Source organism: Salminus brasiliensis, chromosome 17 (assembly GCF_030463535.1).
Source record: "Salminus brasiliensis chromosome 17, fSalBra1.hap2, whole genome shotgun sequence".
Taxonomy (NCBI): Eukaryota; Metazoa; Chordata; class Actinopteri; order Characiformes; family Bryconidae; genus Salminus; species Salminus brasiliensis.
The window spans coordinates 34,760,546-34,774,970 of NC_132894.1; the positions used below are offsets into that span (position 1 = coordinate 34,760,546).

Below are 14,425 nucleotides of genomic sequence, written 5' to 3' on the forward strand. Positions count from 1 at the left end.
TAACACTCCTACAGAAAGTGGTGGTGGTTCTCCATCACTGTGTTCATCATTAGAACATCTCCAAAGTTCTCCTCATGGAGTCTAGTATTATTTAGAGTTCTCCTCAGATCAACACCTGGTTTGGTGGTAAATCAGGGCTTAATGATGGTGAATCAGGTGAGCTGCTGCTGCTGCTGCTGCTGCTGCTGCTGATGATGATGATGATGGAGGTGAACACATCCTCCACGCTGTGCTGGCTGGACTGGGGGGCATCCAGGAGAACCCTGGAGGAACCGAGCTCTGTTCTTCAGACTAAGATCTCACTACATTCTTTCTTCAGAATGAGAAGCTCTTGTTTCTCCTTTTTTTACTGGATTTATGTTCGGCTGCTTTATCTGTTCTGAGGAGATCTGGAGCTTCTACAGTAGAACCCTCTCACTGCTGAGAGACACGGGTTTAGAATAATGGGATTAGAGGTCTATTCTAGGCCTATAACTTCAGCATGAAGGGCGGGGCTAAACTGCTGTAGACTGCACTGTTCGTTTTTGTGGCTTAGTTTATATATACGGTCTGTATGGATCGAGGAGTGAACACCATGTTTTGAAAAAAAGTAAATCAAAGTTTTGCACAATATTAAGCCCCTTAACAGCTGGTTTGGCCTCATAAAGAACCCAAACCATGCACAGTGTCTAAAATCCCCCCCATCTTATCTCTTCAGAAACTTTCAACATACAGAACAGTAATCAGCACCCAGTCCAGTTCCCAAGCATCTAAACTGCCTTCTGGGCAAATCCCATAATGCAGCAGCAACAGCGTTCTCTCTCCAATCTCTGCAGAACTGCTATCTAGAAAATGTGGATCATCCCTTCAGCTCTTCATTAATCCTTCTTACTTCAGGCCCCATGTACGCCTCGGCCACTACTAAAGCCATGTCAGCACTGAGCCTCAATCAATCGCTGAAGACATGCCAGGAGTTTCCCAGGAATTCACTTGTTAAGGTGCTCAGCAGTTTTGCCTGTAATTAACTCTATATAACATTAGAATAAACCCAAATAAACATAAAGTCAGTGGTCAGTGAGAGCGTCTACCTGTAATTAACTCTATATAACATTAGAATAAACCCAAATAAACATAAAGTCAGTGGTCAGTGAGAGTGTCTACCTGTAATTAACTCTATATAACATTAGAATAAACCCAAATAAACATAAAGTCAGTGATCAGTGAGAGTGTCTACCTGTAATTAACTCTATATAACATTAGAATAAACCCAAATAAACATAAAGTCAGTGGTCAGTGAGAGTGTCTACCTGTAATTAACTCTATATAACATTAGAATAAACCCAAATAAACATAAAGTCAGTGGTCTGTGAGAGTGTCTACCTGTAATTAACTCTATATAACATTAGAATAAACCCAAATAAACATAAAGTCAGTGGTCAGTGAGAGTGTCTACCTGTAATTAACTCTATATAACATTAGAATAAACCCAAATAAACATAAAGTCAGTGGTCAGTGAGAGCGTCTACCTGTAATTAACTCTATATAACATTAGAATAAACCCAAATAAACATAAAGTCAGTGGTCTGTGAGAGTGTCTACCTGTAATTAACTCTATATAACATTAGAATAAACCCAAATAAACATAAAGTCAGTGGTCAGTGAGAGCGTCTACCTGTAATTAACTCTATATAACATTAGAATAAACCCAAATAAACACAAAGTCAGTGGTCAGTGAGAGCGTCTGCCTGTAATTAACTCTATATAACATTAGAATAAACCCAAATAAACATAAAGTCAGTGGTCAGTGAGAGCGTCTACCTGTAATTAACTCTATATAACATTAGAATAAACCCAAATAAACATAAAGTCAGTGGTCAGTGAGAGTGTCTACCTGTAATTAACTCTATATAACATTAGAATAAACCCAAATAAACATAAAGTCAGTGATCAGTGAGAGTGTCTACCTGTAATTAACTCTATATAACATTAGAATAAACCCAAATAAACATAAAGTCAGTGGTCAGTGAGAGTGTCTACCTGTAATTAACTCTATATAACATTAGAATAAACCCAAATAAACATAAAGTCAGTGGTCTGTGAGAGTGTCTACCTGTAATTAACTCTATATAACATTAGAATAAACCCAAATAAACATAAAGTCAGTGGTCAGTGAGAGTGTCTACCTGTAATTAACTCTATATAACATTAGAATAAACCCAAATAAACATAAAGTCAGTGGTCAGTGAGAGCGTCTACCTGTAATTAACTCTATATAACATTAGAATAAACCCAAATAAACATAAAGTCAGTGGTCTGTGAGAGTGTCTACCTGTAATTAACTCTATATAACATTAGAATAAACCCAAATAAACATAAAGTCAGTGGTCAGTGAGAGCGTCTACCTGTAATTAACTCTATATAACATTAGAATAAACCCAAATAAACACAAAGTCAGTGGTCAGTGAGAGCGTCTGCCTGTAATTAACTCTATATAACATTAGAATAAACCCAAATAAACACAAAGTCAGTGGTCAGTGAGAGCGTCTGCCTGTAATTAACTCTATATAACATTAGAATAAACCCAAATAAACACAAAGTCAGTGGTCAGTGAGAGTGTCTACCTGTAATTAACTCTATATAACATTAGAATAAACCCAAATAAACATAAAGTCAGTGGTCTGTGAGAGTGTCTACCTGTAATTAACTCTATATAACATTAGAATTAACCCAAATAAACATAAAGTCAGTGGTCAGTGAGAGTGTCTACCTGTAATTAACTCTATATAACATTAGAATAAACCCAAATAAACATAAAGTCAGTGGTCAGCGAGAGCGTCTACCTGTAATTAACTCTATATAACAGTAGAATAAACCCAAATAAACATAAAGTCAGTGGTCAGCGAGAGTGTCTACCTGTAATTAACTCTATATAACATTAGAATTAACCCAAATAAACATAAAGTCAGTGGTCTGTGAGAGTGTCTACCTGTAATTAACTCTATATAACATTAGAATAAACCCAAATAAACATAAAGTCAGTGGTCAGTGAGAGCGTCTACCTGTAATTAACTCTATATAACATTAGAATAAACCCAAATAAACATAAAGTCAGTGGTCAGTGAGAGCGTCTACCTGTAATTAACTCTATATAACATTAGAATAAACCCAAATAAACACAAAGTCAGTGGTCAGTGAGAGCGTCTGCCTGTAATTAACTCTATATAACATTAGAATAAACCCAAATAAACATAAAGTCAGTGGTCAGTGAGAGTGTCTACCTGTAATTAACTCTATATAACATTAGAATAAACCCAAATAAACATAAAGTCAGTGGTCAGTGAGAGCGTCTACCTGTAATTAACTCTATATAACATTAGAATAAACCCAAATAAACATAAAGTCAGTGGTCAGTGAGAGCGTCTACCTGTAATTAACTCTATATAACATTAGAATAAACCCAAATAAACACAAAGTCAGTGGTCAGTGAGAGCGTCTGCCTGTAATTAACTCTATATAACATTAGAATAAACCCAAATAAACACAAAGTCAGTGGTCAGTGAGAGCGTCTACCTGTAATTAACTCTATATAACATTAGAATAAACCCAAATAAACACAAAGTCAGTGGTCAGTGAGAGTGTCTGCCTGTAATTAACTCTATATAACATTAGAATTAACCATCTAATTAATTTAGGTGGGGCCTCCACGAGCTTCAGTGAGCATTGGACGCCCAGTTATACGTATGTCAACCTCAAAAACGGACTGTTCACTTGCTGCCAAATATATATATACACACATATATCACATGCTGTCACAGGTGCCACTGCAACCAGATAATCAGTGCTTTTCACTTCATCTCAGTGACGGTTTTCATGTCATGGCTGATCAGAGTATGGCTAGGCTAGCAGGGGTATGTTATTTTGGGCTAAACAGTTTTATGCTTATCTAAGACTTTTATTTAATTTGACTTATTTACTTATTTAAGAATAAAAATATAAAAACATGAGGATTAGGCTGAAAAAAAAAAGTTTTATTTTCTGAGGTTTGAATGTTTTCGCCCGTGACGTCACGCCCTCCTCTCTGCAGAACATCCGTCTTCACCGGAAACTCGCCGGAGTGTGGCGTCGGAAATGGCCGCTCACATTAACAGCAGTAGCTAACGCCTTAAATGAGGGGAAAACGGGCCGCTCTGCGCTTTAACTGGCTTAACCGGGAGTCGACATTTGCTGGGAATTCACGAGCAGGACGTAAAATGTTCCAATAACCGTCGCTAATCGATGAGTTTGATTGATTAAGCCATAAAACGCGCCAGGGAGGCTGGGAAGCTAACGCTAGCTAACAGCAGCAGCAGCTAGCTAACGTTCACGCGCTTGCATCGCTGGTCTGATTATTTGTGTGTTTGTTTATTTGTTTATTTGTTTGTTTGTGTGTTTACTTGTTTACAGCCGTGACTGCGCGTGCTCAGGTCGTGGCTTTGAAGTTGTGAGGGAAGGCTAGGCAGTCTCGTGTCTTTGTTTATTGATTGTTTACCGGCTGATTTCTGGCTCCGTCAGACTAAACCCCACCCGCACCCGTAAAGTCTGGCCGTGGCCCCGATGCCCGAGCGCGGCCCCAGGATGAACGGGTTCTCCCTCGGCGAGCTGTGCTGGCTCTTCTGCTGCCCGCCGTGCCCGAGCCGCATCGCGGCCAAGCTCGCCTTCCTCCCGCCCGAGCCCACCTACTCGGTGCGCACGGCCACGGACGGCTCGTGCAGCCTGCACCTGACCGAGCGCGCGGACTGGCAGTACACGCAGCGCGAGCTGGACGCCGTGGAGGTGTTCAACACGCGCACCAGCCGTGGGAACCGCGTGGGCTGCATGTTCGTGCGCTGCGCCCCGGGCAGCCGGTACACGGTGCTGTTCTCGCACGGGAACGCGGTGGACCTCGGCCAGATGTGCAGCTTCTACATCGGCCTGGGCTCGCGCATCAACTGCAACGTCTTCTCCTACGACTACTCGGGCTACGGGGTCAGCACCGGGAAGCCCAGCGAGAAGAACCTGTACGCGGACATCGAGGCGGCCTGGCAGGTGCTCAGGACCAAGTGAGTAGGGGGGAGGGTTGCTGAGGGGTGGGACGGTTCGGTAAGCCACGGTTCAGCATTGCACGGTGTGCGGTTAGTAAGGCTGGTGCTGGACTGGGTGCTTGATCATGTTTATTTCCTCGATTTTAATAAATTATTAATTATGCAACTTTTATATGATTTTCCAGAAGCTCCAGACCTTCTAGGAATGCCCACGACCATGTTTATATATATATGGGGATGTTGCGATAATTAAAAGCATTAATATTGTGATATTGAGATTGTGATATTTTTCCATATCTCCCAGCTCTAATAGAAATGATATTTGATTTGCAGGAATGTATGAGTTTAAAGTGTTTGTATAAATAAGTAGGTAGACGTCCCTGAAATGGCATGAAAAGTACATAAAGTGATGCATGCAGCAGATTAGAAATCTGGGTTAATTAGTGATCAGAATATAAACTCAGAAAAGGGACCTTCTAGGAATGTTCTTGGACGTTCCAGGAATGCCCACGACCATGTTTATATATATATGGGGATGTTGCGATAATTAAAAGCCTCAATATTGTGATATTGAGATTGTGATATTTTTCCATATCTCCCAGCTCTAATAGAAATGATATTTGATTTGCAGGAATGTATGAGTTTAAAGTGTTTGTATAAATAAGATAAGATAAGATAATCCTTTATTAGTCCCGCAGTGGGGAAATTCACAGTGTAACAGCAGAAAGGGATAGCAGGACACTCAGTTACAAAAATGTAGATAAATAAATATAAATAAGCAGGTAGACGTCCCTGAAATGGCATGAAAAGTACATAAAGTGATGCATGCAGCAGATTAGAAATCTGGGTTAATTAGTGATCTTCTAGGAATGTTCTAGGACGTTCTAGGAATGCCCACGACCATGTTTATTACCATTTTTTTTTAGGGATGTTGCTATAATTTGAGCCTGATCCAGTTCCGATCCTTTGTTTTTTACCGCTGTGCTCTAACAAAGCGTCCTCTGGTGTTCTCCAGGTGCCGTAGACAGTCGTTATTCCTAGAGTGCAGCAGTGAGGAGCGTTCTCAGACACTAACAGAGTCTGCAGTGTGGAACATCAGAACGTCTGATAACGCTCCACAAGGGCTGTATTCAAATATGCAATACTGAACAGTACAGCGGTGGTTCAGTAGAAGCTGTGTGGTGGTGGTGGTGGCGGCGGCGTCTTTTCTCCAGAACCTTCCCCGAGTACACAGGAAGAATTCACAGGCTGCACTTTTACACAGAACTCATTAAATATTCATGGTACGAGATGCCTCAACCTTACTGGTTCTCTAATTGCACTAAATGTCACTCAGTGGGGGCATCAGACTCCTCTCTGCTGGTATTGTTCACAGTTTGGGTCACTTCACCTTTTTTAATACTGCAGGTTTCTGGAGTGATTGATTGTGTATCTGCTGATCACAGGGTGCTAATTACTTACAAACTGATCTGTGATGATGGAGACTTCACTTCTGGATCGCGTAAGTAGGGTTGCAGGGAAAATATAGTGGTAGTATAACTTTATACAGCATTTAACAATTCACTATGTTGGTGTTGCTCTTCCCTTTCGACCCTTAAATGAATAAAAACTGTGTTTTGGGTTGGAAAAAGAGCTTAACTGTAGTTTATTAACAATTTATTAGTGAAAGTATGTGTAAAATGTCTCACTTTTGAAAATAAATTAATAATAAAGCTCCAATATGTGCAGGGCATGCACAGTATAAATATTATAAATAACACCAAGCATAGAAATTAGAGCTGGGTGATATGATGATATTTTATCGTATCATGATCTTTTTTTTTTTTTGTTATAGTGGTACACCGCTATTATGAGTATATGGTGAATACGGTCAGTGCCTAAAGAATACGGATTAACTGCATGTTTCCTTACAGAGAGTCAAGTCAAATTTATTTGTATAGCTTTTTACAACTGCTGTCGTCACAAAGTAGCTTTACATAATTAGTAATTAATAAAAAAAACAGGGGAAAAAAAGAAAAATAAATAACATAAGACTTAAAAAAACAGTGGCAAGGAGAAACTCCCTCAGAGCTGGATAAACCAAGACTCACAAGGGGGAACTGACCCATCCTCCTCTGATCAGAACTATTTATTAATTATTGATAAGTTACCAAACCTCCTAAACTGTTGAACTGCTCTGATCATAATCATAATATAATAATCATGGTGTAGAGTAACTTAATATAGTCATGGCAGTGATGGTCAGAGTAATGAGAGTAATGATGGATAATACAGGTAACATTAATAGTGGCAGATAGTTAAGAGTGTATCAGCCTTATTAAATTCAATGCATGGCAGCATATTTTGAGTAAAAATCACAGTATTCAGTATTAGAGAGTAAATATAAAAATATATGTTGACAAAATATCGTAAAAAAATAAATATCTTTTTAAATATCATGATATTGAATTTTTCCAATAGAACTCCAATAGAAATGATATCTGACTAATTTGCAGGAATGTCAGAGTTAGTAAATTGTTTGCATAAATAAGTAGATAGAGGTCCCTGAAATGACATTAATGACATCATTGGTTAGTGCAAATATAAACAGTAGTTTTAAACTCAGAAAAGGGAAACAAATTGGTGGGAATCTCAATTTAATTGCATATTTGCCCCCAATATTTAATATTAAGCAAATGTGCACAGTAGAATAGCCATACACTTTCATACTATGGTACAGAGTGCATAACAGTGTTAAGAGTGTAATCAGCCTTATTAAATTCAATAGTGGGCAGCATATTTTGAGTAAAAATCTCAGTATTCAGTATTAAATATATTTAATATATTTAAAATATATTTAGACAAAATATTGAGAAATATTGTATATCGTAAAAAAGCCTTTTAATATTGTGATATAAAATTTTTCCATATCGCCCAGCTCTAATAGAAATATTTGACTAATTTGCAGGAATGTAAGAGTTTTGTATAAATAAGTAGATAGAGGTCCCTGAAATGACATGAAAAGTACATAAAGTGACACACGCAGCAGATTAGAAATCTGGGTATGGTTGGTGCAAATATAAACAGTAATTTTAAACTCAGAAAAGGGAAACAAATTGGTGGGAATCTCAATTTGATTGCATATTTCCTCCCTAATATTCAATATCAAGCATGTACACAGTATAATAACGATGCACTTTCATATTACAGTACACCTTAAAAAAGTAAAAACAACATAAAAGCCCCAGTGTATCGCTGAGCTCCTAGTTGTAGCTGCATTTCAGACTTGGTCACACTGAAGCAGCCTAAGTGAAGGGATTTCATGTGTTGTTATGGGAATTTAATTAAATTCAAATTTACTGTTGTTCATAATGATTTCTCGGTACTGGAAGTGTGTTCGGTTACTAAAATCACCATTCTGTTAATTTTCTGAGTAAATAAATATATTTCTGATTTCAGATTTAAAAAAATACCTTCTAAATACTATTCAACTCTTAGTACAGTGAACGTTTTTCACAATTTACAGCAAAACGTCCAGTTAAATGGGACGTCTTACTCTTTCTTTCATTAGTGTTTTTAATTTAATTTTATGATTTTGATCATTTTAAAAAGCATGTTGTATATAAATACATCACTGTATAGCAAGAATATTGTCATGTTGCCATCGCTACACATCTTACTACACAGTTTGGGGGAGAGTAAACAATTCTAGCTCTCTTACTTTAATTAATTTAGTAAATAAATACATAATAATGTGCAGTTAAGAGAGATTGAGCTTCATCTGACATTTTCTGAATGAGTTGAAGTGGCAGAACTAACCATCCAACCTCAGAACCCGACCTCACGGATGCTCTCGTGTGGCTGAATGCAGTCAGATCCTCCTCACAGCAATGGTCCGGCAGCTAGTGGGGTGTGGGGTCGAGGGCAAACTCTCTGTTGATACCCTCGATTCCTGAAGTATCGCTGGAGGCGGTGTCGTTTTTGGTAATAAAGTGTATTTGTGGTGAAAACAAGGACCGAAAACCTTTGAATCCCATTAGAATAAATCAAGCCAGACGCCGCGTTTCGCTCAAACTGCAGCTTCATGCTAATCTGTGTTTTGAGCGTCGCGTATCAGCACCTGCCACCTTTACCGAGTCATTCCACTTTCTCTGAAATTGTGCCAGGTTTGCTCAAGGCCTGTTCTTTTGCCAAAAAGTAAGTGTGCCCCAAAGAGATTCTCCGTGGATTTAGGTGCACTTCGTTTTCTGAGTGATTGCTTATTAACCTCGAGAGCCCCATGAGGTCACGGGCTTCGTTTAAATATTCTTAAAAAGTCCATAGTTTGTCTTTTTTAAAAATGGAGGAGATTTGTTTGAGCGTTTCAGACTCCTGAGACTTAACCTGAGAAGACGAGACCTGAATGGGTTCTCGGCAGCGTGTGGCTAACCTTTACAACACCAGCTCCTTCAAATTCTGCACATTTTCATTTGGTCCAAGTATTTTTATTTCATCACCTACTGGAAGCGATCATTAGCTTTGCTGGGAGACAAACAAGCCTCGTTTTCTGTATTTCTGCCTAATCCGGCTCAGTTTTCTCCAACTTCTAGCGCCCCCTTTAGGTAAGAATAAGAAGCTCCAATGAGAACCATTACTATTACTAATACACAAACAAAAAGTATTTGTAGGCTCAAAAATATCCCCCCCAGACCTTCATAGCAAGACCTGTTGGCACTCGCACATGGTGTTTCCGTAGATTTACATCCAGCCAGAGGTTCTGTGTAGTGCTGACGAAGTTTTATCGGTATTGTGATGGTGACAGGTGTGCTTTTCTGAGCGTACCACAGATCAGTGTTTAAAGGGAGGCTGTGAATAACGTTAATTAGTGCTGTGACTTGCAGTAGTGGTGCCTAGAGGGTGCTCTGCTAGAGCACAGTGCGGGGAAAAACAAAGAATCAGATCTGAATCGGGCTTCAAATAACCAAAATACAATTTATTTTACATATTAACATTTGTTAGACGATTCATCGATTATTCGCACAAATGAATTGACAATTAATCGGTTATTGTGCAAAAAATGTGTAGCTGTGCCCTTAATGAAAGTATTTTCCATTGCTTTTTTGATATCCGATTCATTATTCATGCAAATAAATCAGCAATGAATTAATTAATTGTTATTCATGTAGAATGTTTAAAGCTGTGTTTAAAGATAAGTGTTTTTTTTTTTCTTAATATAATTGCAGATTAATTGATTATTCACATGCATTTATTGGCAAAAATTGATTAATCGGCTACTGGTGTAGAACAATTGTAGCTGTGCCCTTGATGAAAGTGTTAGCCGATTAATTGATGTCACACCAGCTAATGGACAGATAATCGATTATTTGACCGTTTGTGCAGAATGTTAGCAGCTGTGCATGTTGATTTGAAGTATTCTTTGCCGAATATGATCACCGAGTAGTCGATTTTTCACATGAATCAATTGATAAATTTTCGGTAATCGGCCATTCGTGCAGAATGGTTGGAGCTGTGCCCATTAATGGGAGTGTTTTTTTTTTTTTTTTCCCCAAAGAGGAGTTTAGATTAATTGATTATTCACATGAACTAATAGATTAATCGGCTACTCGTGCAGAACATTTGTAGCTGTGCCATGTATGGACGTATTCTTTCCTAAATTAATTGCTTAATTGATTTCACACAAATTAATCGACAATAAATGATTCATTGGCTACTCGTGCAGAACATTTGTAGCTGTTCCCTTGATGGAAGCATTTGTCCCAAATATCAGAGCTGACTTGATGGTTATTTATGTCTGTTAATTGACGATTAAAATAATCGATTAATCTGCTGCACATGCAGAACATTTGTTTTTTAAAGCTGGCTCAAAGTGATGCTTTCCAGGGTTGCCAGCTAGTGTACTGATGTCCGGCACTGTTATGTCTTATATGTGGTTCTGGTGGCTTTGAGAGAACAGTGCAGCCGTAAAAGCCAATATATTTGCTAAGGGCTCTCTGTTGCTTTTTTAGATAACCTTAACCTTGAGTGGGAGGTTTTTTATAGAGAATGAATAGGATGTACTCATTTTGAGTGGACCCCCAGCCCCCCCATTCCTTTGATTGAGTCGTTGATTGCACTTTTCCTGTCTGAATCACTCGGATGTACATCCCTAATGCAGTTCCAGCGGGAATTTCCTTTATAGAGTTTTACTGGATTTCACAGTGGAGCGTCCCCCCACCACCTCCAGATATCCCTCCACGCTCTCTGCACTCGCCCTGAAAGCCACTTGAGCGCCTACAATTCACCTTTCATTTACCCCATGTTTGTTCAGCTCTTAGAATGGGAACTTGCAGCACTTAGAGTGTAATTACAGAGCGGAGTGCTGTGGCTCTTTGGCGGGCTCTGCTAAGTCTTTTCCCCCACTGCGAGTGGCTCTTCCCTGCTGGGTTGCCAGTAGCTCTCCCTGTGTGTGTGTGTGTGGAGAGACCTGAATATAGATGCAGTGCGTAGAGAGCGATGGCTCTGTATTTGACAGTATCTGGGCAGTAAAGATACACCATCATGCCAATAAATAAATTAATCAGCCGATAATGAACAGTAGCAGCTTGCTAATCTGCGCTCGCTAAGTTTACCAGTCTGTGCTGGAGTGCGGTGAAGCGCTGTAGTTGTTCTGTCCAGAATAACAGCGAAACCAAGCCATGAGGACTGATCTGAGCCAGCGCTGTAAACCGTTTTCTCTCTTCACACTTTTAAGCTGCTGTTTTTGGAGTTTCTGACAGTGTCCACAAAGACACCCCGACAAATAGAATGCCTCGAGATTGGTGGCTGGCGCCTTCTGTCATTTCTCCGTCTAATATCGCCATTGTTTCCTTTTTCTTTGTTAAAATACTGAAGGTACATTTTCATTTTGTCTCGGCCCGCTGCCTTCTGTTGTCATAGCAAACATAATATCTCTGTCCACTCTTTCCTCCTCCATCAGCCTCCTCTCTCGCTCTCTCTCTGTTTGACACCTACACATCGATTTCTCATGTGTCTCTTATTTTCAGTTCATTCCTAATTGTTAAGGTTGCTGGAGCTTTAAAAAAAAATAATAATTTTTTAAAAAGCTGAGCAATTATTCACAAGAATTAATCGACAAGTAATCGATTAATCGACTGTCATTCATGGTTGAAAATTGTCACTTTAAAAAAAAAAAAAAGAAGAATTGTTTTTGTCCCCCCAACTACATGAATACAATAGCCGATTAATTGCTTATTTAACTGAAATCATTGACAAGTAGTCGATTAATCGTCTTTGTAGCTGTGCCGTGGATAGAAGATTCTTTGTTGCCTCACCCTAAAATAAATATGATTTTAGCCAATTAATTGACTGCTGATCCAAAATAGTTGACAAATAATCGATTAATTGGATAGCCATCTAAAACATTTGTAACTGTGCTCTTCGTAAAATAGATTTTTCCCTTGCTTACATGAAAACAATAGCTGTTTAATCGAGTGGCCACATGAATTAATCGCCGTTAAGCGATTAATCGGATAGCCATCGGATTTTCAACGTTTGTAGCTATGCCCTTTATTTTTGTTACCCCCCCTCCCCAAAATATATGAACACAATAACTGTTCGTGTGACTCAGCCGTCAAATAACCGATTAATCGGCTAGTAGCAGAATAATCTATTTATGTGCATTAATTGACAATCAGTTCATCTGCTACCAGAGCTAAACATGGAACCCACTCCAGAAGTAGTCAGCTCTTGAGGCATGACAATTAATTGACTAATCATGTGAGTTAATGGGCAAATAATCGATTAATCGACTATGTCTTTGATTAAAGTGTCTGTGTACTGTTTACTAAACTATACGCTTGGCTCAGTTTTGACTCCTGACTGCGGCAATATGAGGATATTTTCATATCGTGCTCAGTTTTGTTATTCTACACTAGGGGTTGGCGATATGGGGATATTTTATCGAAATCGATAGCCTTTATTATCGTGATACAAGCAAGCATATGGTGAATATCGCCTGTGCTTAAAAAAAAAAAAAACTGACCAACTGCATTTTTAATAACCAAGAGTTTACATTACATTAGTGCTGTTTAATTAGATGTTCAGCAGATTTTTGTCTGAATTTCAAAATATCAACAAATCTTGTATCGTAAAATTGTATAGAAATATCATAGTATTTATTTATTGTTTACATGGCACCCTCTCCTGCTTTTCTGAGCATGTTGTGGATATCACCAGTGCTTACAGAAGACTGTCCCACTGCATTGTTGATTGTAAAGAGAAGTACGGGACAGTCCAGTAGAGATGTTTGTCCAGTAGAGTCTCGAATGTGTTATTAAAATCATTATGCCCTTACAACGGATCTCTATTCGCTAACCTGCCAATAAGGAGCGTTAATAATTTTGTCACTGCTGGAGTTTGTAAGTGTCGGAGCAGGCGGCCTGACCTTTACGCCGCCAGATTAGTGGAGCTGCCATGTGGTCGGGCAGTGATACTGAGCCTATTTGATTCATATCATGGTGCCGCCATCGTGACTGGGCACAACATTTTCTGTTAAAAATTGGCTCGCCCCCCCCACCCTCTCTCAGCCCTGGGAATTGGCTACCACTAAACTGAAACTAATTGCTGTGGCTGGTTGACAGCAGCGCTTCAGCCTTGGTGCTCTTGTAAGACGCTCAGGACAGATGTTCTGGGGTCCTGCTGCCAGGCGTGTTGAGCTCTGGTTTATCAGCAGAGCAGTTCTATCGTAAACGAGTCGTCCGCAGGAATGCGGGGTGATTCGGTTCGTTTGGTGGTTTGTTCGTTTATAGACTGTTGTAAACCCCCACCCACCCATGTCCTCAACCTTCCATCATTGCTGAACATTAAATAAGCAGTTACATATCGACCGAGCAGCGAGCAGGGAGCAGGCCGGGCCTGTTAATGAGGTGTGGAAATTAAAATCGTTTTGCTCCCTTTGAAACCGGTCGAGATGAATTCCTCGAAAATTGATTTTGCTTGCGCTGGAAATTGATTGGCATCTTCAGGACTTGTTTACCGACTTGCGTAACTCTGAGGCCTTTGCTTTTTCAGAGCCTTCTCCCAGTTGTTGCTCCTGTGCGGGACGTGCCCGATCCAAGCCCGTACCCCCGCGTCCTTCGGTATGGGGGATTTCACAGCGCTTATCCTCCGCCGCTGTTCTTTGAACGCTCCAGCGGAGAACCCCCGAGTTCCTCGCCTGTTTATTGGCCCGTGTGTATCCATCCCTGCCAGTTAATCTCACTCCACAGCGGTTGCCTCTCTTATCCTCGTGCGGTCTGCGGAAGGTCGGAGCGAGCCGGTTTTAATCAGAGAGAGTTCTCAGGTACGGTTCGCCGGATGAGCTTGAGCCTGAGACTTACACGCTTCACAGCTCCTACGCCCCACCTCCCTATTTGGGCTTAACTTTGTGT

The 14,425-nt window shown here is 39.8% G+C and overlaps 1 protein-coding gene across 1 annotated transcript in view; it reads left to right on the forward strand.

Annotated features, from left to right (window-relative positions):
- Positions 1-4,086: 4,086 nt before the first annotated feature.
- Positions 4,087-14,425, forward strand: part of abhd17c (abhydrolase domain containing 17C, depalmitoylase) — a 44,093-nt gene continuing 33,754 nt past the window's right edge. Inside the window, exon 1 of the mRNA XM_072660087.1 lies at positions 4,087-5,057. Within this exon, the coding sequence (XP_072516188.1) occupies positions 4,573-5,057 (485 nt within the window). The 5' untranslated portion in view covers positions 4,087-4,572. The remainder of the gene's footprint in view (positions 5,058-14,425) is intronic.